The 22,640-nt window shown below is 46.9% G+C and overlaps 1 protein-coding gene across 1 annotated transcript in view; it reads right to left on the minus strand.

The window, feature by feature from the left end:
* col27a1b (collagen, type XXVII, alpha 1b) overlaps window positions 1-22,640 on the minus strand; it is a 576,392-nt gene that overhangs the window by 17,496 nt on the left and 536,256 nt on the right. Inside the window, exons 49-54 of the mRNA XM_080211775.1 lie at window positions 20,948-21,055; window positions 18,524-18,577; window positions 5,073-5,135; window positions 2,815-2,868; window positions 2,668-2,703; window positions 999-1,016 (exon numbers count right to left, since the gene is read on the minus strand). Coding sequence (XP_080067901.1) covers window positions 999-1,016; window positions 2,668-2,703; window positions 2,815-2,868; window positions 5,073-5,135; window positions 18,524-18,577; window positions 20,948-21,055 — 333 coding nt within the window. The remainder of the gene's footprint in view (window positions 1-998; window positions 1,017-2,667; window positions 2,704-2,814; window positions 2,869-5,072; window positions 5,136-18,523; window positions 18,578-20,947; window positions 21,056-22,640) is intronic.

The following is a 22,640-nucleotide window of genomic DNA, read 5'->3' on the forward strand; positions in this document are numbered from 1 at the left end:
ATCCCACTCAAGCCTATCCCTGTTACCCCATATATTTACCCTGTTAATCCCCCTGACACTAAGAGTCAATTTAACATGGCCAATCAACCTAACCCGCACATCTTTGGACTGTGGGAGGAAACCGGAGCACCCAGAGGAAACCCACATAGACACAGGGAGAACGTGCAGTCTCCATACAGACAGTGACCCGAGGCTGGAATTGAACCCGGGTCCCTGGCGCTGTGAGGCAGCAGTGCTAATCACTGTGCCACCGTGCTGCATTGCATCGATTATAGTGAGATGGGGAGATGGTGAGATTTGTACTGATGACAGGATTCAGATTACTGGTTCACTCGGCAGGTTCACTACAGGGAGGTCCCCTACAGCCTTCCATTAAAAATTCTCAGACAATAGGAGGGACAGCGGCAGTTTGTTGTCAAACTATTCTAACTTTCTCCTCCTTGTTTTCCAATCCCTTGCCCCTCCCTATCTCTGCGACCTCCTCCAGCCCCACAGCCCTCTGAGATCCATTGTCTGAATCCTGGAGGGAATCTGTGATGACTTGGGGCAGCACAGTGGGACAATGTTTAGCACTGCTGCCTCACAGCAGAGGAGAGGGCTGGAGATTGGGCAGTGGTTTTCGAGGACAAAAGGATCAAGGGTTGTTTTCTCTCGGGGTGGGGTGATGATGGCAGATGCGAAGGTTAGGGGGAGGAACTGAGCAGAGGGAAGCAGTAACAATACCAGGAGAGCCAGGAGGAGACACTGGCTGATCAGACAATTAGTGGGACTGGGGTCAAGAGAACTGGAAGTGGGATTCATGGAAACACATGAACGTTTAATCATGAACCTTCTGTCACCCGTTAGTCAGTCATACCTAGGGGGTTTTCACAGTAACTTCATTGCAGTGTTGATATAAGCCTACTTGTGATGAATAAATAAACTTTAAACCTTGTAAAATAGTGATCCGAGTTAAAGTTGACTTTAGTTTGAAGGATTAAATGAAAAGAAAGGCTTACCTTTGGTCCTTGTGGCCCCTGATATCCAATCACAGGACAAAGAAGGGAAAAAAATTGGAAAATGATTAGATAAAAATAGTAATATCAATAGTCAGCTTATGGTTATCATTCAGGTCAGCTCACACTTACATGCACTAATCACGCGCTAATGTATACAATAACCACCGTTGTTGTTGGCGGCTACAATTATCTACCTGCCGGAAGATCGATACGAAGCACAGTTTGTGCTCCAATTTGCCTGATATCTGCTCCTTTCCATTGGGAATCTCACTGAGTTTGGGGGCAATTTCCTTTCAACCAGCCCAAATGTGCAAAACTCCATATAAAACATCTGCTTTAGACGCGATTCCGTGACTGGGCAGCACTGTCTGAACAATCCCGAGTGTGCTGATAGCTCCACTAATTAACCAATCAGTTGAGATAATAACGTGATTCATTTGCAGTTCCCTGGAAATGACATATATTCATACACGGGGTCCCGGACCGGAGTTCTACACCGGAGGGGATTCGAGGGAGGGGGGTGCCCCCACCCTGTCCCCCCAGTGCAATGTTAGAAACTTTAGATGCACCCCAGTCCAAATCATTTTACACTATCCCAGGGTGGCACGGTGACACTGTGGTTAGCACTGCAGCCTCACAGCGCCAGGGACCCAGGTTCGATTCCCGGCTGGGGTCACTGTCTGTGTGGAGTTTGCACGTTCTCCCCGTATCTGCGTGGGTTTCCTCTGGGTGCTCCGGTTCCCTCTTGTCACTTCCGCTGTAACCTTCCCTGCTTCAGATGCCCTGCCTCCAGGAAACCTGGCAAAACCGTGTGTGTGTGTGTGTGTGTGTGTGTGTGTGTGTGTGTGTGCGTCTGGGGGTGGGGGGGGAGTGCGGTGTTGACTGGTATTTTCTGCACCAATCTGTGCATGATTGAGGGTGAGAGGGGGTAGTGGCACAGTGGTTAGCACTGCTGTCTCTCAGCGCCAGGGACCCGGGTTTGATTCCCGGCTCGGGTCACTGTCTGTGTGGAGTTTGTACATTCTCCCCATGTCTGCGTGGGTTTTCTCCGGGTGCTGCGGTTTCCTCCCACAGTCCGAAAGACATGCTGGTTAGGGTGCATTGGCCGTACTAAATTCTCCCTCAGTGTACCTGAACAGGCGCCGGAGTGTGACGACTAGGGGATTTTCACAGTAACTTCATTGCAGTGTTAATGTAAGCCTACTTGTGACGAGTAAATAAATAAATAAACGAAGTGAAGTTAATGGGTTTGTAATCACCTCGAGTCGCGAACTTGCATCAACTCCCCAAACTCCTGACTTGATTTCTTGCCTTCTCTGTTGCTGTTATTGACAATGCTTTTTATAACTCTGGGATGCCTTACCGTGAGCAGACAAGGATCTTTTTAAAAGCACAGATGTTCTTTGTGAGGGTTGGCACAGGCTCGATGGGCTGAATGGCCTCTTGCTGCACTGTAGGGATTCTATGGGCTCTCGGGGCAGAATCTTACCGTCCCGCCCACAGCGGGAATCAGAGCGGGCGAGGGGCAGACCGCGGAATGGTCCGCTGACCTCGGACTGGACTTTCCGGCCTTGGGGCAAATGAGGCTGGATGGGGCAAGGTGGGAGAGTCTATTCATTCCCAAAGCAGACAGGAGGATTTTTAGATCTTTCACATGAACTGATCTTACCGTATCACCTTGATTTCCTTTATATCCTTTTGGACCCTAAAAAAACAAAAGAATTTGTATTTAAATGGCCATATTACAACATGGCAAATAACAACGGTCACTTTTGACAATTGTCTCTCGGTTAAAGGCGGAATGAAGATTACTCACAGGATGTCCAGTGGGACCCGTCACTCCAAATGGACCCATGATGCCTTCTTTGCCCTGGATCACAAATAATGGTTATTCTCAGAGACCATGAAGCTTCCAAACATCACCTCATCAAACGATGGGTGCAAGGAAACTATAAATGATTTATAAATTACAAAATCAGATGATTAACTCTACACCACCTCAACCCCATTTCATTTAATTTTTTTTACTGTTCTCTACTTTTTCTTTCTTAATTTTTCCCCCCTCACTCTTTCCCTCTCCTTTATTCCCCCCTTTCCTTACTTTTTCTTCCTTTGCTTCCCCTTTTTCTAAATTTTACCTCTCTCCCACCCATTCCTCCTCCCCCCACCTGTCACAGTTTACCCTCTGATTTCAGCTTCTCTGCTATTTGGTCATTCACCTTCTATTCTCTCGATGGGCTGCCATTAGCAGCCTTTCCCCTGGGTTTTGTGGCTTTGACTGATCTTTCATTCCCTCCCCCTGCAGTATAAATATCTCCCACTTTCTCTGCCTTTTAGCTCTGATAAAGGGTCAACTGGACTCGAAACGTTAGCTCTTCCCTCTCCTTACAGATGCTGCCAGACCCGCTGAGATTTTCCAGCATTTTCTCTTTTGGTTTCAGACAAATGTCAATCCAGCCTGAGACTTTTTTTTATTTGGTGTCCATGTCTCACTCTGCTTTCACGTTGGGTCTCAGCGGGAGCCGAGTTTGCCGAATTTTCACTGACCAAAACCTGGAAAGGGCCAGCGGACGGCCAGTCCCAATCACCACCGCATCCAACATCGTAAAAGTGTCACTACATTTGCCAAATGGCATCCACGCTTTTACACTCAATCATCAGAGATCTTACACGGGGCGTGATCTTACTGGCCACCCACGCCAAGCTCCCGCTGCAATGAGGCCGGAGAATTTGGCACCCGGCCAAATCCCCGTTCACTGCGGCGGGACAGGAAAATCCCAGCCGCGAGCGAGATGGGAGAATCCTTCAATAATTCACCGCTGCAAACAGATGCTCGGTCCACGAGAGTCACACAGGTAAATCATCACCTTGCAGTCACTCACAGCTTTACACTGACTCCATTGGACCAAGATGTGGAGATGCCGATGTTGGACTGGGGTTGGGCACAGTAAGAAGTCTCACAACACCAGGTTAAAGCCTAACAGGTTTATTTGGTGACACAAACTTTCGGAGCACCGCCCCTTCATCAGGTGAGTGCGTCACCCACCTGATGAAGGAGCAGTGCCCCAAAAGCTCGTGTCACCAAATAAACCTGTTGGGCCTTAACCTGGTGTTGTGAGACATTGTCCATTGGACCAAGTGATACTTGTCAGAAATTAGTTTTGCTTGTACAATTTTACATTTCTTAGGAAATAGTACAACATGCCACTTAAAGGGGTCTGCTCTCTCTTAGAATCATAGAATCCCTACAGTGCAGAAGGAGGCCTTTTGGCCCATTAAGTCTGCACCATAATCCCTCACAGGCCCTAATTCTGTTACCCCATGGATTTACCCTGCTAGTCCCACTGATGCGAAGGGTCAATTTACCATGGCCAATGTACCTAACCTGCATGTCTTTGGACTGTGGGAGGAAACTGGAGCACCAGTTTCCACGCAGGCATGGGGAGAATGTGCAAACTCTGCACAGTGACCCAAGTCAGGAATCGAACCCGGGTCCCTGGCGCTGTGAGGCAGCAGTGCTAACCACTGTGCCACCCTCAGAAACAACGCCACGTTGCTCATTGAAAGGAGCCAGGGTTGCTCAATTAAAGGTATACACACGGCGCACTGGAGAATTAATTACTGCTCATTTAAAGGACCTGAACATGTTTATTTATTAAGTGGGGTAAGCTGGGAGTGGGGGGTGGAGAGGGCGTGTGTGTGTGTGTGTGTGTGTGTGTGTGTGGGGCGGGGGAGAAGGGGAGGGAGGTGCATCGCAGGCACGGCTTCAAACACTAAGCCTGAAATTCTCCCGTTATGCCCGCTGCGGGAATCGTAGCGGCCAAGACAGGAAATTTGGTGGAACGTTTGAAGGTCTGTTGAGGTCGGGTGGGAATTATTGGTCTTGGGGCCGGAGAATCACACTGCCCCCCCCAACCCCGCCGAAGGTGTTGGAACTTTATTGAATCGCAGGCAGTGATACGTTGCAAAGTGAACCCACTGTTCAGACAACCCATCGGCCCCCCCCTTTGTGCATCCGTGACAGATGATGTTGGTCAATTGGTAATGCCCTGTGATGTGCCCGCTGCCACTTACCATTAATCCCGGTGGCCCTTTGGGTCCCTGGATTCCGGTAAAACCAACATCACCGGGGTGGCCCTAAACAAAAAGGAGACAACAGGAGGTGTTTTTTTCGTTTCTCTGAAATCCAATTGGCTCCACAATTAATAAATAACAACCAGAACTGGCGAGATTGGGCGGAATTGTACCGGCGTTCGTGCAATCCCGCCCGAGGCCAACGGAGAACGCCGTTCTCCGAGCCTCGCCAGCCCCCAGCACCGGCGTGCCGGTAAAATTCCGGCCACTCTCTCTGGAGTGGATCGATAACAGGCCCCCGTAACTTTCATTCAGCCTTCCTGTTCCCACGATGTCCCGATGTGGAGATGCCGGTGTCGGACTCGGGTAAACACAGTAAGAAGTCTCACAACACCAGGTTACACCCACGTCCTGGTCAGAAGTTTCAGGCACTGATTTAAATGAGTGAAAAGTCACGATTTGACAGGCAATAAATCTCAGCTAAAAGTTAATTTGTTCGTCACAAGTAGGTTTACATTGACACTGCAATGAAATTTGAATTCAATAGAAAAATCTGGAATTACAAATCTACTGATGACCATGAAACCATTGTCGATTGTCGTAAAAATCCATCTGGTTCACTAAAGTTTATTTATTTATTGTCACAAATAGCCTTACATTAACACTGCAATGAAGTTACTGTGAAAATCCCCTAGTTTGCAGCACTCCGGCACCCGTTCGGGTACACTGAGGGAGGAATTCAGCATTTCTGTGGCAAGTCTTTCGGACTGCGGGAGGAGCACCACCACACAGACACGGGGAGAATGCGCAGACTCCGTACACTCACCCAAGCCAGGAATCGAACCTGGGTCCCTGGCACTGTGAGACTGCGGTGCTAACCACTGCGCCACCTGCTGCTGTCAGGCCTGCCAAAATTTTCCAGCATTTTCTGGGTTAGTTTCAGATTCCAGCAACTACTATATTTTGCTATTATCTTAAGTAGGTGCTTTGGGATTTATTTCTTTCATGTGTATATATATATATATGTTGGGGAAAATAACTTCCGAGAACAAGGCCCATGTTAATTACCTCCTCATTGCAAACAAAAGGAATTACTTCAGTAAATTGTGAGTTCAATTACATTTTTATGGAGTGTTGGTGCCGTCATGTGTATTATGCAGTCTCTGAGTGCCAGGGGTAATGTTAATTGTTAGTCTTGGAGACTGCCTGATGGCTTTACTGGAGACCAATAGCTCCTAGCTGCCCTGGGGCAACACACAAAGTATTTAAACATTTGCTTTAAAAATGAATACATAAAAACTAAACACTTCAATGCAGTACCATGGACTTGAATATGTGTACATAATGAGGCTGTTTACAGGAATACTGATTACACCCTTAGCTTCAGAGTTAATCTGTTGACCCAGCTCTCAACAAAGGTTCATGGCCATTTGTCAGTACTTAGCAACGGGTTTGTGAACAATTATTTAAAATTACCCCACATCTGCTGCACATAAAACACTGGCCTCGAGGAAATTTGCTTCTCCAGGTTGTGTCGTGTGATGACTTTAATTGTGAGCAGTTTTGGGCCCCATATCTAAGGAAGGATGTGCTGGCCTTAGAAAGAGTGACCCCTGGAATTAAGAGCTTGTCGTGTGAGGAACGGTTGAGGACTCTGGGTCTGTACTCTTGGGATTTAGAAGGATGAGGGGGGATCTTGTTGAAACTTACAGGATATCACGAAGCCTGGATAGAGTGGACGGGGAGAGGATGTCTCTGCTCATCAGAAAAACTAGAACCAGAGGGAACAACCTCAGGCTAAAGGGACGATCCTTTAAAACAGAGATGAGGAGGAATTTCTTCAGAGTGGTGAATCTGTGGAACTCTTTGCCTCAGAAGGCTGTGGAGGCCGGGTCATTGAGTGTCTGATAGATAGATAGGTTCTTGATTAATAAGGATATCAGGGGTTATGGGGAAAAGGCAGGAGAATGGGAATGATTGAATGGCGGAGCAGACTCGATGGGCCGAGTGGCCTAATTCTACTCCTATGTCTTTTGGTCTAATTGGGGTGAGCCTGATGGAATATGTGGGGGGACAATGTCCAAGATGGCACCGGAATGTGGCAACTTCTTGAAAGCTGCGCCCAGATACCCTCTAATTCTATCATCTACTCTCGTTCTATGCTTCTAAAACTTCATTCTAACTCATTTAAACTCGCTAACAAAGAACAAAGAAAATTACAGCACAGGAACAGGTCCTTTGGCCCTCCAATCCTGCACCGACCATGCTATCCCACTGAAATAAAACCCCCTACCCTCCCGGGCACCATATCCCTCCATTCCCATCCTATTTACATACTTGTCAAGACACCCCTTAAAAGTCACTACTGTATCTGCTTCCACTACCTCCCCTGGCAGTGAGTTCCAGGCACCCATCACCCTCTGTGTAAAAATCTTGCCTCGTACATTTTCTTTAACCCTTGCCCCTTAACCTGTGCCTCCTAGTAATTGACGCTTCCACCCTGAGAAAAAGCCACTGACTATCCACTCTGTCCATGCCCCTCATAATCTTGTAGACTTCTATCAAGTCGCCCCTCAACCTCCGTCAGTCCAGTGAGAACAAACCAAGTTTCTCCAACCTCTCCTCACAGCTAATGCCCTCCATACCAGGCAGTGTGCTCTAATTAACACAACATTCTGAACTTTCTTGTTTCCTTCTCTATGAATGGTATGCCTTGTCTGCATAGTGCACAAGGAACAATACTTTCCACTGTGTGCTAACACATGTGACAATAATAAATCAAATCAAATCAAATACGAGCTCCCTGACTAAGGGCCAAATTGATGGGCCAATCAGGGAGCCTCTTCTTTGTATTTAACTAGGCGTGTCAGTTCCTCTGGCACACCTAGTGTAGGCTGCTGACTGATAGCACTCCGTATGCTGCTGTCAGACTTGTAAATAAAGGGATTTATTTACATAGCGAGGGGGATTGAATATAAAAGTAGGGAGGTCTTGCTGCGGCTGTATAGGGCACTGGTGAGGCCGCAGCTGGAGTACTGTGTGCAGTTTTGGTCGCTGCACTTATGCAAGGATATTTTGGCCTTGGAGGGAGTGCAGAGGAGGTTTACTAGGCTGATTCCGGAGTTGAGGGGGTTGAACTATGAGGAGAGGCTGAATAGACTAGGCTTGTACTCGTTAGAGTTTAGAAGAATGAGGGGAGATCTCATTGAGACGTATAAGATGATGAATGGGATGGATAGGATAGAGGTGGAGAGGCTCTTCCTGCTCAGAAAGGACAGTAGGACTAGAGGGCACAGCCTCAGGATAAAGGGGTGGGCAGTTTAGAACGGAGTTGAGGAGGAACTTCTTCACTCAAAGGGTGGTGAATCTCTGGAATTCTCTGCCCGTTGAAGTGGTGGAGGCTATCTCGCTAAATATTTTTAAGACGCGGGTTGATGGGTTTTTGATAAGAGAGGGGATTAAAGGTTATGGGGAGAGGGCGGGAATGTGGAACTGAGCCACGACAGATCAGCCATGATCTTATTGAATGGCGGGGCAGGCTCGAAGGGCTAGATGGCCTGCTCCTGCTCCTATTTCTTATGTTCTTATTTTGGTGAAGAGACTCCTGCCTCTGAGGACTTATTGGCAGCACCATTGTAAAAGAAACATCTTTTAGCAACAAACTGGCTCATTGGTGCAATGTTAAATTTAATCTGCACAGTCTGACTTCATCATTCACTGAAATAAATGTTCAAAAGCGTTAAAATTAAATCCGCTGGCCAACCATTCGTTGCCGATGACTTCAGGCAAACTCACTTTTTGTCTTTACTCCATTATTAAAGTTACAAAGCTGATGCCTGGAGTGGGCAAATCCAAATCAGTTCCTCGCTTGCTTCAAAAACCAAATTCAAAATCCAATTGAATCCAATTCAAGATCCTCACCAGAGACAAACAAGATGAGGCACTGGCCCCTGTCTGACCCTTGATCTTAGCCAGAAGGCCCAAAAATGACAAAAACCTCACACTGAACTACCAGGAGTCAAGCCTGGATCTTCTGGTCTGCACGGACAGATGCGTTATCCATTGCACCACGAGGCAACAACGATCTCCAGCAGCCCCAGAAAACAAAGACTGTGCTTCCGAGATCTCTTAATGGCATCATAGAATCCCTACAGTGCAGAAGGAGGCCATTCAGCCCATCAAGTCTGCACCAACCACAATCCCACCCAGGCCCTATCCCCATTACCCCATGCATTTACCCTAGCTAGTCCCCCTGATACTATGGGGCAATTTAGCATCGTCAATCCACCTAACCCTCACATCTTTGGAGTGTGGGAGGAAACTGGAAAACTTGGAGGAAACTCACACAGACATGGGGGAAATGTGCAGACTCCGCACAGTGGCCCAAGCCAGGAATTGAACGTGGATCCCTGGCGCCGTGAGGCAGCAGTGCTAACCACTGTGTCACCGGGAATGGAACCCGGGTCCCTGGCGCCGTGAGGCAGCAGTGCTAACCACTGTGTCACCGGGAATGGAACCCGGGTCCCTGGTGCTGTGAGGCAGCAGTGCTAACCACTGTGTCACCGGGAATGGAACCTGGGTCCCTGGCGCTGTGAGGCAGCAGTGCTAACCACTGTGTCACCGGGAATGGAACCTGGGTCCCTGGCGCTGTGAGGCAGCAGTGCTAACCACTGTGTCACCGGGAATGGAACCTGGGTCCCTGGCGCTGTGAGGCAGCAGTGCTAACCATGCTGCCCTGTGAGATTCTAATCAGCTCATGGGGAGAAATTCAATTTGATTTGAGTTAATATTGCCAAATGTATTAGCGTACAGTGAAAAGTATTGTTTCTTGCACGCTATACAGACAAAGCATATCGTTCATAGAGAAGGAAATGATTGAGTGCAGAATGTAGTGTTACAGTCATAGCTAGGGTGTAGAGAAAGATCAACTTAACGTGAGGTAAGTCCATTCAAAAGCCTGACAGCAGCAGGGAAGAAGCTGTTCTGGTGTCGGTTGGTACGTGACCTCAGACTTTTGTATCTTTTTCCTGATGGAAGAAGGTAGAAGAGAGAATGTCCGGGGTGTGTGGGGTCCTTAATTATGCTGACTGCTTTGCCGAGGCAGCGGGAAGTGCAGACAGAGTCAATGGATGGGAGGCTGGTTTGAGTGATGGATTGGGCTACATTCATGGCCTTTTGTAGTTTCTTGCGGTCTTAGGTAGGGCAGGAGCCCATACCAAGCTGTGATACAACCAGAAAGAATGCTTTCTGTGGTGCATCTGTAAAACATGGTGAGTCATAGCTGACATACCAAATTTCCTTAGTCTTCTGAGAAAGTAGAGGCATTGGTGGGGCTTTCTTAATCATAGTGTCAACATAGAGGGGAACAGGACAGGTTGTTGGTGATCTGGACACCTAAAAACCTGAAGCTTTTAACCATTTCTACTTTGTTCCCATTGATGTAGATGGGGGCACGTTCTCCTTTACGCTTCCTGAAGTTGATGACAATCTCCTTCATTTTGTTGACATTGAGAGAGAGATTTTATTGTCGCCGCACCAGTTCACCAGATCCTCTCTCTCATCCCTGTACTCTGTCTCATCATTGTTTGAGACCTGACCCACTATGGTGGTGTCATCAGCAAACTTGGAAAATCAAATTGGAAGGGAATTTGGCCACACAGTCATAGGTGTATTAGTAGTAGGGGGCTGAGAACACAGCCCCGGTGGGGGACCGGTGTTGAGGATTATCATGGAGGAAATGTTGTCGCCTATCCTTACATCACTTTATCCCATTCAAATGTCTGAATGCATGGCTAAGTTTGGAACGAAAATTTGGCACGTTTGTTATGACTCTCACCAACTTCTACAGATGCGCCATAGAAAGCATTCTTTCTGGTTGTATCACAGCTTGGTATGGGCTCCTGCTCTGCCCAAGACTGCAAGGAACTACAAAAGGTTGTGAATGTAGCCCAATCCATCTCGCAAACCAGCCTCTCATCCATTGACGCTGTCTATACTTCCCGCTGCCTCGGCAAAGCAGCCAGCATAATTAAGGACCCCACGCACCCTGGACATTCTCTCTTCCACCTTCTTCCTTCAGGAAAAGGATACAAACGCCTGAGGTCATGTATCAACCAACTCAAGAACAGCTTCTTCCCTGCTGCCATCAGACTTTTGAATGGACCTAACTCACATTAAGGTGATCTTTCTCTACACCCTAGCTATGATTGTAACACTACATTCTGCAGTCTCTCATTTCCTTCTCTGTGAATGGTATGCTTTGTCTGTGTAGCACACAAGAAACAATACTTTTCACTGTATGTTAATACATAGAACCGTAGAACACTACAGCACAGAAACAGGCCTTTTGACCCTTCCTGTCTGTGCCAAACCATTTTTCTGCCCAGTCCCACTGACCTGTATCTGGACCATATCCCTCCACACCGCTCTCATCCATGTACCTGTCCAAGTTTTTTTTAAACTGTTAAAAGTAAGCCTGCATTTACCATTTCATCTGGCAGCTCATTCCACACTCCCACCACTCTCTGTATTAAGAAGTCCCCCCTAATATTCCCTTTAAACTTTTCCCCTTCACCCAATGTCTTCTAGTTTTTTTTTCCCCGAAGTCTCAGTGGAAAAGGCCTGCTTGCATTCACTCTATCTATACCCTGCATAATTTTATACACCTCCATCAAATCTCCCCTCATTCTTCTACGCTCCAGGGAATAAAGTCCTAATCTATTCAATCTTTCACTGTAACTCAGTTTCTCAAGTCCTGGCTCTTTAAACCTTATTAATATCCTTAAATAATAAGAAGAAATCAAATAAAAAAATGCTGGGTTCTGGAGAAGTGTGTGACACAGTTATCTTAAATAATTACTGCCGCATGCTTCAGGCTCATTTGCTGGTTCTGTGTTTTTTTCACACACTCTTTTCCTTTGGAAAGTAATGAGGAAAGAATCACAGACTGATTGTTAACCTGCTTGACCACAACATGAGTGCGCATTCCCTTGACCGTCCGGTCCTGGAGTGGGGGCTCAATCCCTCAGTTAGAGGGAGGAGTGTTACCCAACTGAGCCACAACTCCTCCGACACGATGGTAAAGCCCTCTGATTGCACAAATGCAGTTGAATTTTACAGCCCAGTTGACGTGACCTGCACCAGATCTATCTGACCGTTTGCTTTCTGCACAGTTCGATTTCCCCTCCTCTTGTCTTTTCATTGCCCAGGCGAAATTTACAATGTTCAGTTTCCAACCGCGTCCGGGTATTCCCGAACCTGGATAGCCTGCAGATTGCCAAGTGGTGAAGGATGGGACTAATCTTTACACAATGACAAGCATTTATTTCCAGAGCCACAAATTACAAACACGTGTCTCCTAATCCCACAAACGTAATTTCAGTCTGCTCCTAGCTGTGAATCCCCGGATAAGATCTGCCATCTGAGTACAATTACATACCCAGTTAGTTTAATAGGGATGGTGGTGTTGCGGTAATGACACTGGACTAACAATCCAGAGACCCAGCCCAATGCTTCTGGGGACACGGGTTCAAATCCCACCGCAGCAGCTGGTGGCATTTAAATTCAATTAAAACTAGTCATAGAATCCTACAGTGCAGAAAGAGGCCATTTGGCCCATCGAGTCTGCACCAACCACAATCCCAGCCAAGCCCTATCCCCATAAGTTTACCCTAGCTAAGTGCCCCTGACACTAAGGGGTAATTTAGCACGGCCAATCCACCCAATCCACACATATTAAGACTGTGGGAAGAAACTGGTGCAGAGGAAATCCGTGCAGGCGTGGGGAGAATGTGCAAACTCCACACAGACAGTGACCCAAGCCGGGAATCGAATCTGGGTCTCTGACACTGTGAGGCTTAGAGATAGCCTTACCAACTATAATAACTCCAGGTGTCGGCTGTGAAGGAATTGTGCTTTATTACACAAATAGAAAATAAGCAATAACCACAAGCCTGTGGTGAACACAACAGGTCCTAACTAAAAGGTTAGTGGTTCCTCTCGGGGTCTTGCTTTATACAGGTCTCAGTATACGAGCTTCACCTGGTTGGCTAATTACCAATCCCCAGGGAGCTCGTATTCAATGGGCCCAGCTGGGAGGTCAATGAGTGATTCCCTATGGGGGTTAACACATCAACCACACTCATGTCCCAACAAAGAAAAAAAGTTCAATTGGGACATTCCTGTTCATCATGCTTCTATTGTCCCTGTATTTGTGGCTATGAGCAGTGGGACAGAGGAACATCACAGCATGATAGGATTGCCAACGCTATCACTGGAATCTGCGATACTCATTTAGCCTCAATGTCTCACTGTGAACACTGTGCACAGTTTTGGTCCCCTTATTTGAGGAAAGATGTAGTGGCAATGGAGGCAGTTCAGAGGAGGTTCACTAGATTGATTCCAGAGATGAGGGGTTTGTCGTATAAAGAGAACCTGAACAGTTGATACTCTGTGGAATTTAGAAAAATGAGGGGAGATCAAATTGAGGGAGACAAGATGATAAAAGGTCTGGATAAAAGTAGACGTGGAGCGGATGCTTCCTCTTGTGGGGCATTCTGGGACGAACAGTCCAAAGATGTGCGGGTTAGGTTGATCGGCCATGCAAAAATTGCCCCTTAGTGTCCTGAGATGCGTAGTTTAGGGGGATTAGTGGATAAATATGTAATGATATGGGGTAGGGCCTGAGTAGGATTGTGGTCGGTGCAGACTTGGTAGGCCAAATGGCCTATATCTGTGTAGGGTTTCTATGTTCTAGGTCATTGTCTTAGGATCAGGGGTAGCAAATTTAAAACAGAGTTGAGGAACCCAAAAGGTTGTGATTCTGTGCAATTCGCTGCCCCAAATTGTGGTGGATGCTGGGACAGTGAGTAAATTTAAGGAGTAGTTAGACAGATTTTTAATTGGTAATGTGTTGAAGGGTTATGGGGGGAGGGCAAGAAAATGGGGATGAGGAGCATATCAGCCACGATCGAATGGCAGAGCAGACTCGATGGGCCAAATGGCCTAATTCTGCTCCTATATCTTATGAACTGATGGGAGGCAAAGCTAAGTAGTACTGGAGTTACCGCAGAGAGGAGAAATGGGAAATGGGGTTTGACGGTCGAGGAAAAGACTTGACTATGTGGCAAATGGAGGAGGTGCACATATGAGGAGCATTATTTGAGGGGTGAGGGAGATGGAGGGGAACGTTTAAGGAGGTGAAAGCAAATGGGAGGTTTCAAAGATGTGGAGCAATGGGCATTGAGAATTAGTAGAGGAGGAGGAGAGACGTGTCAGAGACACGTGAGAGGATCTTCAAGCTAGGGAGAAAATTATGCAATTTTAAAGATAAGAAATTAAGGAATCTTGGAGGCAGGGGTAATGTGGTGATCACGTAGGGTTGGATCTTGGAGATATGAGCAAGGTGGAAGATTACGGAGAGGGCCAGTTGGGTTGTTACGGAGAATATTGAATCTTGGTTTCATTGGTCAGAACCTTGAATACAGGAGTTGGGACGTCTTGTTGAAGTTGTACAAGACATTAGTAAGGCCACACTTGGAATACTACATACAGTTTTGGTCACCCTATTATAGAAAGGATATTACTAAACTAGAAAGAGTGCAGAAAAGATTTACTAAGATGCTACCGGGACTTGATGGTTTGAGTTATAAAGAGAGACTGGATAGACTGGGACTTTTATCCTTGGAGTGTAGGAGGCTTGGGGGTGATCTTATAGAGGTCTATAAAATAATGAAGGGCATAGATAAGGTAGATAGTCACTATTCCCAAAGGTAGAGGGCATAGATTTAAGGTGAGAGGGGAGAGATACAAAAGGGACAAGAAGACCAAATTTTTCATACAGAGGGTGATGAGTGTCTGGAACAAGCTGCCAGAGGTAGTAGTAGAGGTGGGTACAATTTTGTCTTTAAAAAGCATTTAGACAGTTGTATGGATAAGATGGGTATAGAGGGATATGGGCCAAATGGGGTGGCTCAGTGGCACAGTGGTTAGCACTGCTGCCCCACAGCACCGGGGAGCTGGGTTCGATTCCTGGCTTGGGCCACTGTCTGTGTGGAGTTTGCACACTCTCCCCGTGTCTGCGTGGGTTTTCTCCGATTTCCTTCCACAGTCTGAAAGACGTGCTGGTTAGGTACATTGGCACCTGTTCAGGTACACTGAGGGAGAATTTAGCACGGCCAGAGTGTGGCAACCAGGGGATTTTCACAGCAACTTCATTACAGTGTTAATGTAAGCCTACTTGTGACTAATAAATAAACTTTAACTTTAAAGGTGGGCAATTGGGACCAGCTTAATGGTAGAAACTGGGCAGCACAGACAAGTTGGGCTGAAGGGCCTGTTTCTGTGCTGTAAAATCTCAATGATTCAAACTGATTAGGCTCTGTATTTTTAACGTGTAAATTGGCCCCCGTTTCCCCAAAACCCGTCATTATCCTTTATTAAAGGGCAATACATTTTCACTTTCACTCTTTCCAATGGATTATCCAACCTTCGATAGAAAATTAATTCAGACAGAATTTCTTCTGACCTCCGCAGGAACGATTTCCCCGACTGTGTGGCAGCTTTAATGGAGTGCCGAGAATATTAAAGAGAGCTTTTTCATATGAAAGAAGCTTTGTGCGCGCCCCAGGAATCAGTATCTTCATTCAGGGAAGATAATGAGAAGCACATGGCGGCTACTGCAGGGTTGCTGATGATGAATGAATCCAGCAGAGGGGGGTATGAGACTGCAGGATGGCCTAACTGAGATACTGACTGTAAGAGTATGCTGTTCATAAAGTGAGAGCTTCCTCCAATAGAGTCATACAGGTTTACAGCATGGAAACGGGCCCTTCGGCCCAACTTATCCATGCTACCCCTTTTTCTTAAACCTTTAAACTAGTCCCAATTGCCCGCATTTGGCCCATATCCCTCTATACCCTTCTTACCCATGTAACTGTCTAAATGCTTTTTAAAAGACAAAATTGTACCCGCCTCTACTGGCAGCTCGTTCCAGACACTCACCACCCTCTGTGTGAAAAAATTGCCCCTCTGGACCCTTTTGTATCTCTCCCCTCTCACCTTAAACCCTCTAGTTTTAGACTCCCCTACCTTTGGGAAAAGATATTGACTATCTAGCTGATCTATGCCCCTCATTATTTTACAGATCTCTATAAGATCACCTCTCAGCCTCCTACACTCCAGGGAAAAAAGTCCCAGTCTATGCAGCCTCTCCTTATACCTCAAACCATCAAGTCCCGGTAACATCCTAGTAAATCTCTTCTGCACTCTTCCTAGTTTAATAATATCCTTTCTATAATTGGGTATATAATAAATTCTATAATAAACGATGTACCTTCCCAAATTTGAAATGCAGTGTTCTAAAGAATCCCTACAGTGCAGAAATGGGGAGCTGGATCATTCAGAGTTTTCTTAAGTTAATTATTTCCCTAGGATCATAGAGTTCCTGCAATGCAGAAAAAAGCCATCGAGTCTGCACCGGCAATAATCCCAGCCAGTCCCTATCCCCATAACCCCACATATTTACCCTGCTAATCCCCCTGACACTGAGGGGCGATTTAGCATAGCCAATCCACCCAACCCGCACATCGTCGTCGGACTGTGGGAAGAAACTGGAGCACACCCCACGCAGACATGGGGAGAACATGCAAACTCCACACAGACAGGTACCCAAGCCGGGAATCGAACCCGGGTCCCTGGTGCTGTGAGGCAGCAGTGCTAACCACCGTGCTGCCCCTAAATTCAGAAATTGCATGAATGATTTGGTCTCAACGGGTGGAATTTTCCTGTCCTACCCACTATGGGAATTGTAGTGCGCAGTGGGGCTGGGGTGAGGGGGGGTGCGGACCATGCAAAGGTCCATTGACCTCGAGCAGGATTTTCTGGTCTTTGGGAGAACGCAGACAGAAAATCCCGCAGAATAAGCCGCTCAATATTGAAGTTTGTAGATGGTGAAAGGTATAAATACAGGTGAAAGGTGTTTGGTTTGTGCACAGTTTGGGTGGAATGAACTCCTTCGGATCTCAGTTTGGTAGAATACTTTGTGCAGGAACAGAGCTGTGCAGTGAAACTATTTTTTTGCGTAGAGGCGACATTGAGAGGACATAAACTTTTCCAATTGTTCGATCATATTTTCAAAAGGGATCCTGGAAAAGGTTTGACTGAGATTGGACAGATCTGGTCAACTTCAACTTTTATAGAATCTTACAACACAGGAGGAAGCTATTTGGCCCATCATGTTGTACTAGCTCATTGAAAGGACTGTCCAATTTGCCCCACTCTCCGGCTTTTCCCGCATAACCTTGCAAATTTTTCCTTTCCAAGTATTTTTTCAATTCCTTTTTGGAAGTTAGTATTGAATCTGCTTCCATGAGATTCCCGTGTTATCCACTATGACAATACAGTGCCTTTAAGAAATGTACTCGAGCCACATTCTTGTGCAGGATATTTCAAGCAGTTTTTTTCCATTTTATCGGAGCCGTTCTGACTACAATCGGCATCCTGTATTGTTGCTACAGCAACACAATTGTTTCTAATGGCTAGAATGTTGGTTTTAATCTGAACTAATGCTGTTCTGCTGTTTTCCCCTGGGATTTTGCAGAGTGGGGTTTCATTGGAATGATTGTCAGGTATGGTCATGGGACGGGGAGGCTGGTTTTACATAGAATATTCAAGGTTAGATGCTGCTTTCGAATTAAGAGGGAGAACAGTGTCTCTATTTTGCCCTCTCTGAAGTTGGAGACTGAGAGCTGCTAGAGACTAGATTTGCTTCTCTGAGGTTTTGCTGTTTTGAAGGTGTATCCTCTGAAAACTGCTGTCTGGGCTTGTGTCCGGAAGTGCTAAAAAGCTGAAAGTTCAACATCGTGCGAGCATATTTGTTTTTGTGCTAATTCTGAAGAAGGGTGCATGTCTATGGGGTATCACTTTAACTTGGAACAGCAGGGATAGCTAGCTGTTAGGAGCTACACTATGTCATGTTGAAGTCTGGTAATTGGTGAAAGTTATGCTAATTCTTTGTGTGATATTTTAACTGTGTTCTTAAATAAATTTTATTGGTAAAAGCTCCCTAGTGGATCACTTGAATCATACCCGGAGTGAAACACTTTATGCTGGTCCTCTGCCAAAATCAAAAGTAAAACTTAAAATCTGGGCTAACTTCATAAAGCACCTTGGATTTTCTGGCCTGGGTCTTAACACCACTGTAAATGAAGAATATACCTCTTCATTCGTCAATCTCCTGTCATTTAAACACACGGTACATTGTAGTGGCCGCAAGAGATAGTTGCAAAATGAGCAGGAGGATATCAGCAAACTCCGACCCACCAGCGCACATTTTGGACCACATTGGCCCTGTATGTTCAGCTGCCCTGGTGGCAGAGGAACAGGAAGGCAAGAGTTGCCCCGCAAGTTGCCAACAAGCAGAGAGTGATGGTAAATCTTCTGGGATACAATACCTTTGGTCCAAATACTCCCATCAGCCCGGGAAAACCAGATTCTCCAGGGTCCCCCTAAAGACAAGGAGAAAATGTTGGTCAGTGATGAAGAGAAGGAACAAGTTAGTCACAGAACATGTGGGAGGTTTGGACATGAGAACATAAGGAATAGCAGCATCAGCGTAACTACAGCACAAGGTTTTGGCCCTGATTTGAACTGGGTGCAGAATAAATCTTATGGATGGGATTTTCCATTCGCACTTGCTCTAAAACCAACAAATCCTGCCTGAGGTCAACATGCATGGTCCTCCCCCCTCCCCGACTACGATTTCCATGGTGGGTGGGATGGGAACACCACCCCCCCCCCATGTTTCCTTTCTAACTTGGACACAGTTGCGTAATTGTTGGCAGCAGGGTAGAGATACTCGAGAAGGTGACCCCAGGCAGGAGAAGGTTCGTGTGGAGGTGGGAATTTTGTTGGGAATAACTCATCTCCTGTCTCCCCAAAGCCTGTCCACAATTCAGGAGGGTGATGGAAGATTCTCCAATTGCCTGGATGGGTGCAGTTCCAACAACACTCAACAAGCGCAACACCATCCGGGACAAAGCAGGCCCACTCCATCGACACCCCATCCACTACCTTCACCATTCACTCCCTCCAATGTTGGCCAACAGTGGTAGCTGTGTACCATCTACAAGATACACTGCAGCAACTCACCGAGGCTCCTTAGACAGTACCTTGCAAACCTGTGACCTCTACTACCTGGAAGGACAAGGGCAGCAACATGGGAACACCACCACCTATAAGTTTGCCTCCAAGTCACTCCTCATCCTGACTTGGAAATATATCGGCATGTCACTGGGTCAAAATCCTGAAACTCTGTCCCTTAAGTGCACTGTGGGATACCTACACTTTGGGGACGGCTACAGTCCAAGAAGGCAGCTCACCACCACCTGCTCAATGGCAACTAGGAATGAGCACTAAATACTGGCCAGCCAGCACCACATCATAGAATCCCTACAGTGCAGAAGGAGGCCATTCAGCCCATCAGGTCTGCACCGATTGTCCAACAGAATGTTCTACCCTGGTCCTACCTCCATAGCCACACCTGCTAATCCCCCTAACCTGCACATCTTTGGACTGCAGGAAGAAACTGGAGCACCCGGAGGAAATCCACACAGATACGGGGAGAATGTGCAAACTCCACACAGACAGTGATCCAATCCATCACCCGGGTCCCTGGTGATGTGAGGCAGCAGTGCTAACCACTGTGCCACCCTGTCTTATGAAGAACAAGCAAACACACCGTGACAGACCAGCTGGACTAACCACCCTGTGACCGTGCTGTACACTCAATGTAAGGGGATACTTCCCGACATTGGAATGAGGTGTGAGGGGAAGGGCTTGGCTCTGCACTATCTCCTGCTTTGTTTTGCCCAGTGGAGACTACATGTCTCCAGAGTCTCAGAACCACCACAGGGATGGAAGAGGAGGCGGGTCAGATAGTGTATTTTGCAAGAATCTTCGCGATGAGAACATTTTGTGAAACAAATTAATTTTTGTATGAATGATAACATTTGACTTACAAACAATTCTTCTGAATTTGCAAGATAAACATTTGCTTAATAATGATTTTGCTTTCCCACTGTTGCTGCAGGACTGATCAGTTTATTGGAGAGTTGTTTTGTCACAATCGTTCAATACCCCAAACTCGAATACATCTGAATATCTGCGTTCTCGATCAGTTAAGGCTAACTCTGTTACTATCCCAGTCGAGATTAGTTTGTGACCTGCTTGGTTGGTCTGGTGGGCCTATCAGAGCCATAGGTTTCAAGTTTGAAAGTTTATTTATTATTGTCACAAGTAGGCTTCCATTGACACCGCAATGAAGTTACTGTGAAAATCCCCTAGTCTGCGCCTGCTCGGGTACACTGAGGGTGAATTTAGCATGGCCGATGCACCCTAACCAGCACGTCTTTCAGACTGCGGGAGGAAACCCACACAGACACGGGGAGAATGTGCAGCCTCTGCACAGACAGTGACCCAAGCCGGGAATCGAACCCAGGTCCCTGGCGCTGTGAGGCAGCAGTGCTAACCGCTGTGCCGCCGTGCCACCCTAAGTGGGTTGTGGATCCTTCACTGTTGAATATATTTAAGGCTGTGGGATACTTGGCCTCTCAGGAAATTCTTGGGTAGATGGAACAGGTGGGGAAGATGGAGCTAAGGCAAAAATTGTATTGATGATGGACAATGCTCCGCGGGCCATATCCTGCTGTCATTTCCTTTGGTTCTGTTAGTTCCTAGTAATTAATTTTTGACGGTTTACAAAGCCACAGTCACTTCTGTGATCATATTTCCCATGATACGCGGTTGAACATGGCTGTCTGTAGCCGTGGACAGCAGCTCTTTGGAACACGCAGCTCAGCGTAAGCTGTGTTACTGACCGGTTGACCTTTGGAGCCTGGGTCGCCTCTCTTCCCGGGCAAACCTGTTCCGCCTTCCATTCCTTTGATTCCTGGAGGTCCTGCCTGGCCTCGCAAACCTGTCTCTCCCTGCGGCAATCACAATGGACAAAGAAACACAGAGTTACCAGCAGACCACGCAGGGTTGACACCTCTACAACGCACCATCCGCAACCGTTACAATAGCAAACGTTACCGTTTCTCTAAAACGTTGAAGGGAAGACTGATGCAAAAATATATCAATGCAACAATAATTCACAAAAAATAAATAGTTTCTAGCAAAATGTAGCAAAGCACCATGGTGGTACAGTGGTTAGTCGGTGTACATGTGCATAGATCCCTGAAAGTTGGCACCCAGGTTAAGAGGGCGGACGGTGTGTTAGCTTTTATTGGTGGAGGGATTGAATTTCGGAGCCGTGAGGTCATGTTACAACTGTACAAAACTCTGGTGCGGCCGCACTTGGAGTATTGCGTACAGTTCTGGTCGCCGCATTATAAGAAAGATGTGGAGGCATTGGAAAGGGTGCAGAGGAGGTTTACCAGGATGTTGCCTGGTATGGTGGGAAGGTCTTATGCGGAAAGGCTGAGGGACTTGAGGTTGATTTCGTTGGAGAGAAGAAGGTTATGAGGTGACCTAATTGAGGCATACAAGATGATCAGAAGGTTAGATAGGGTGGACAGTGAGAGCCTTTTTCCTTGGATGGTGACGGCTAACATGAGGGGACATAGCTTTAAATTAAGGGGTGGTAATTATAGGACGGATGTCAGAGGGAGGTTCTTTACTCAGAGGGTAGTAACGTCATGGAATGCCCTGCCTGCAGCAGTTGTGGACTCGCCAACTTTAAGGGCGTTCAAATGGTCAGTGGATAAGCATATGGATAACATTGGAATAGTTTAGGTTAGAGGGTCATTAGATTGGTTCCACTGGTCGGTGCAACATCGAGGGCTGAAGGGCCTGTACTGTGCTGTAATGTTCTATGCTAACTCTGCTGCCTCACAGCGCCAGGGACACTTGGTCCAATCCGGCCTTGGGTCACTGTCTGTATGGACTTTGCATGTTCTCCCCGTGTCTGCATGGGTTTCCTCCGGGTGCTCTGGTTTCCTCCCACAGTCCAAAGATGTGCAGGTTAGGTGGATTGACCATGATAAGTTAGTGTCAGGGGGATTAGCAGGGCAAATATGGGGTGTTACGGGCTCAGGGCCTGGGTGGGGATTGGTGTCGGTGCAGACTCGCTGGGCCGAATGGCCTCCTTCGGCACTGTAGGGATTCTATGATCTTTTATCCTTTAATTGGAGCCATTTCCTTGGGGGGGGGGGTCAATTGAAATTTCCATCCTGGAGGTTGACAGAATTGTTTGTAAGGTAAGGATAGAAAGCATGGTGGGTAAATGGATTTGAACTATAGACCAGTTATTGTCTCGTTGAACAGCAGAGTGGGCTCAGGAGGTAAATGGCCCAATCCTCCATGAAGGCACAGACTGATCAGAGACCTGTTGAAAGTTGAACACGTTCCCCCATTTCCCCGTTGATTTCAGTCCAGCAACTCACTCAATCCCTTCGATAGCACCTTCCAAACCCACAACCTCTACCACCTGGAAGGTCTCTGTTTTAATAACAGAGTTGTCGTGATGGGAGACTTCAATTTCCCAAACATCGACTGGAATATCCCTAGGGT

Source organism: Carcharhinus amblyrhynchos, chromosome 25, assembly GCF_965287045.1.
Source record: "Carcharhinus amblyrhynchos chromosome 25, sCarAmb.v2.hapA, whole genome shotgun sequence".
Lineage (NCBI taxonomy): Eukaryota > Metazoa > Chordata > Chondrichthyes > Carcharhiniformes > Carcharhinidae > Carcharhinus > Carcharhinus amblyrhynchos.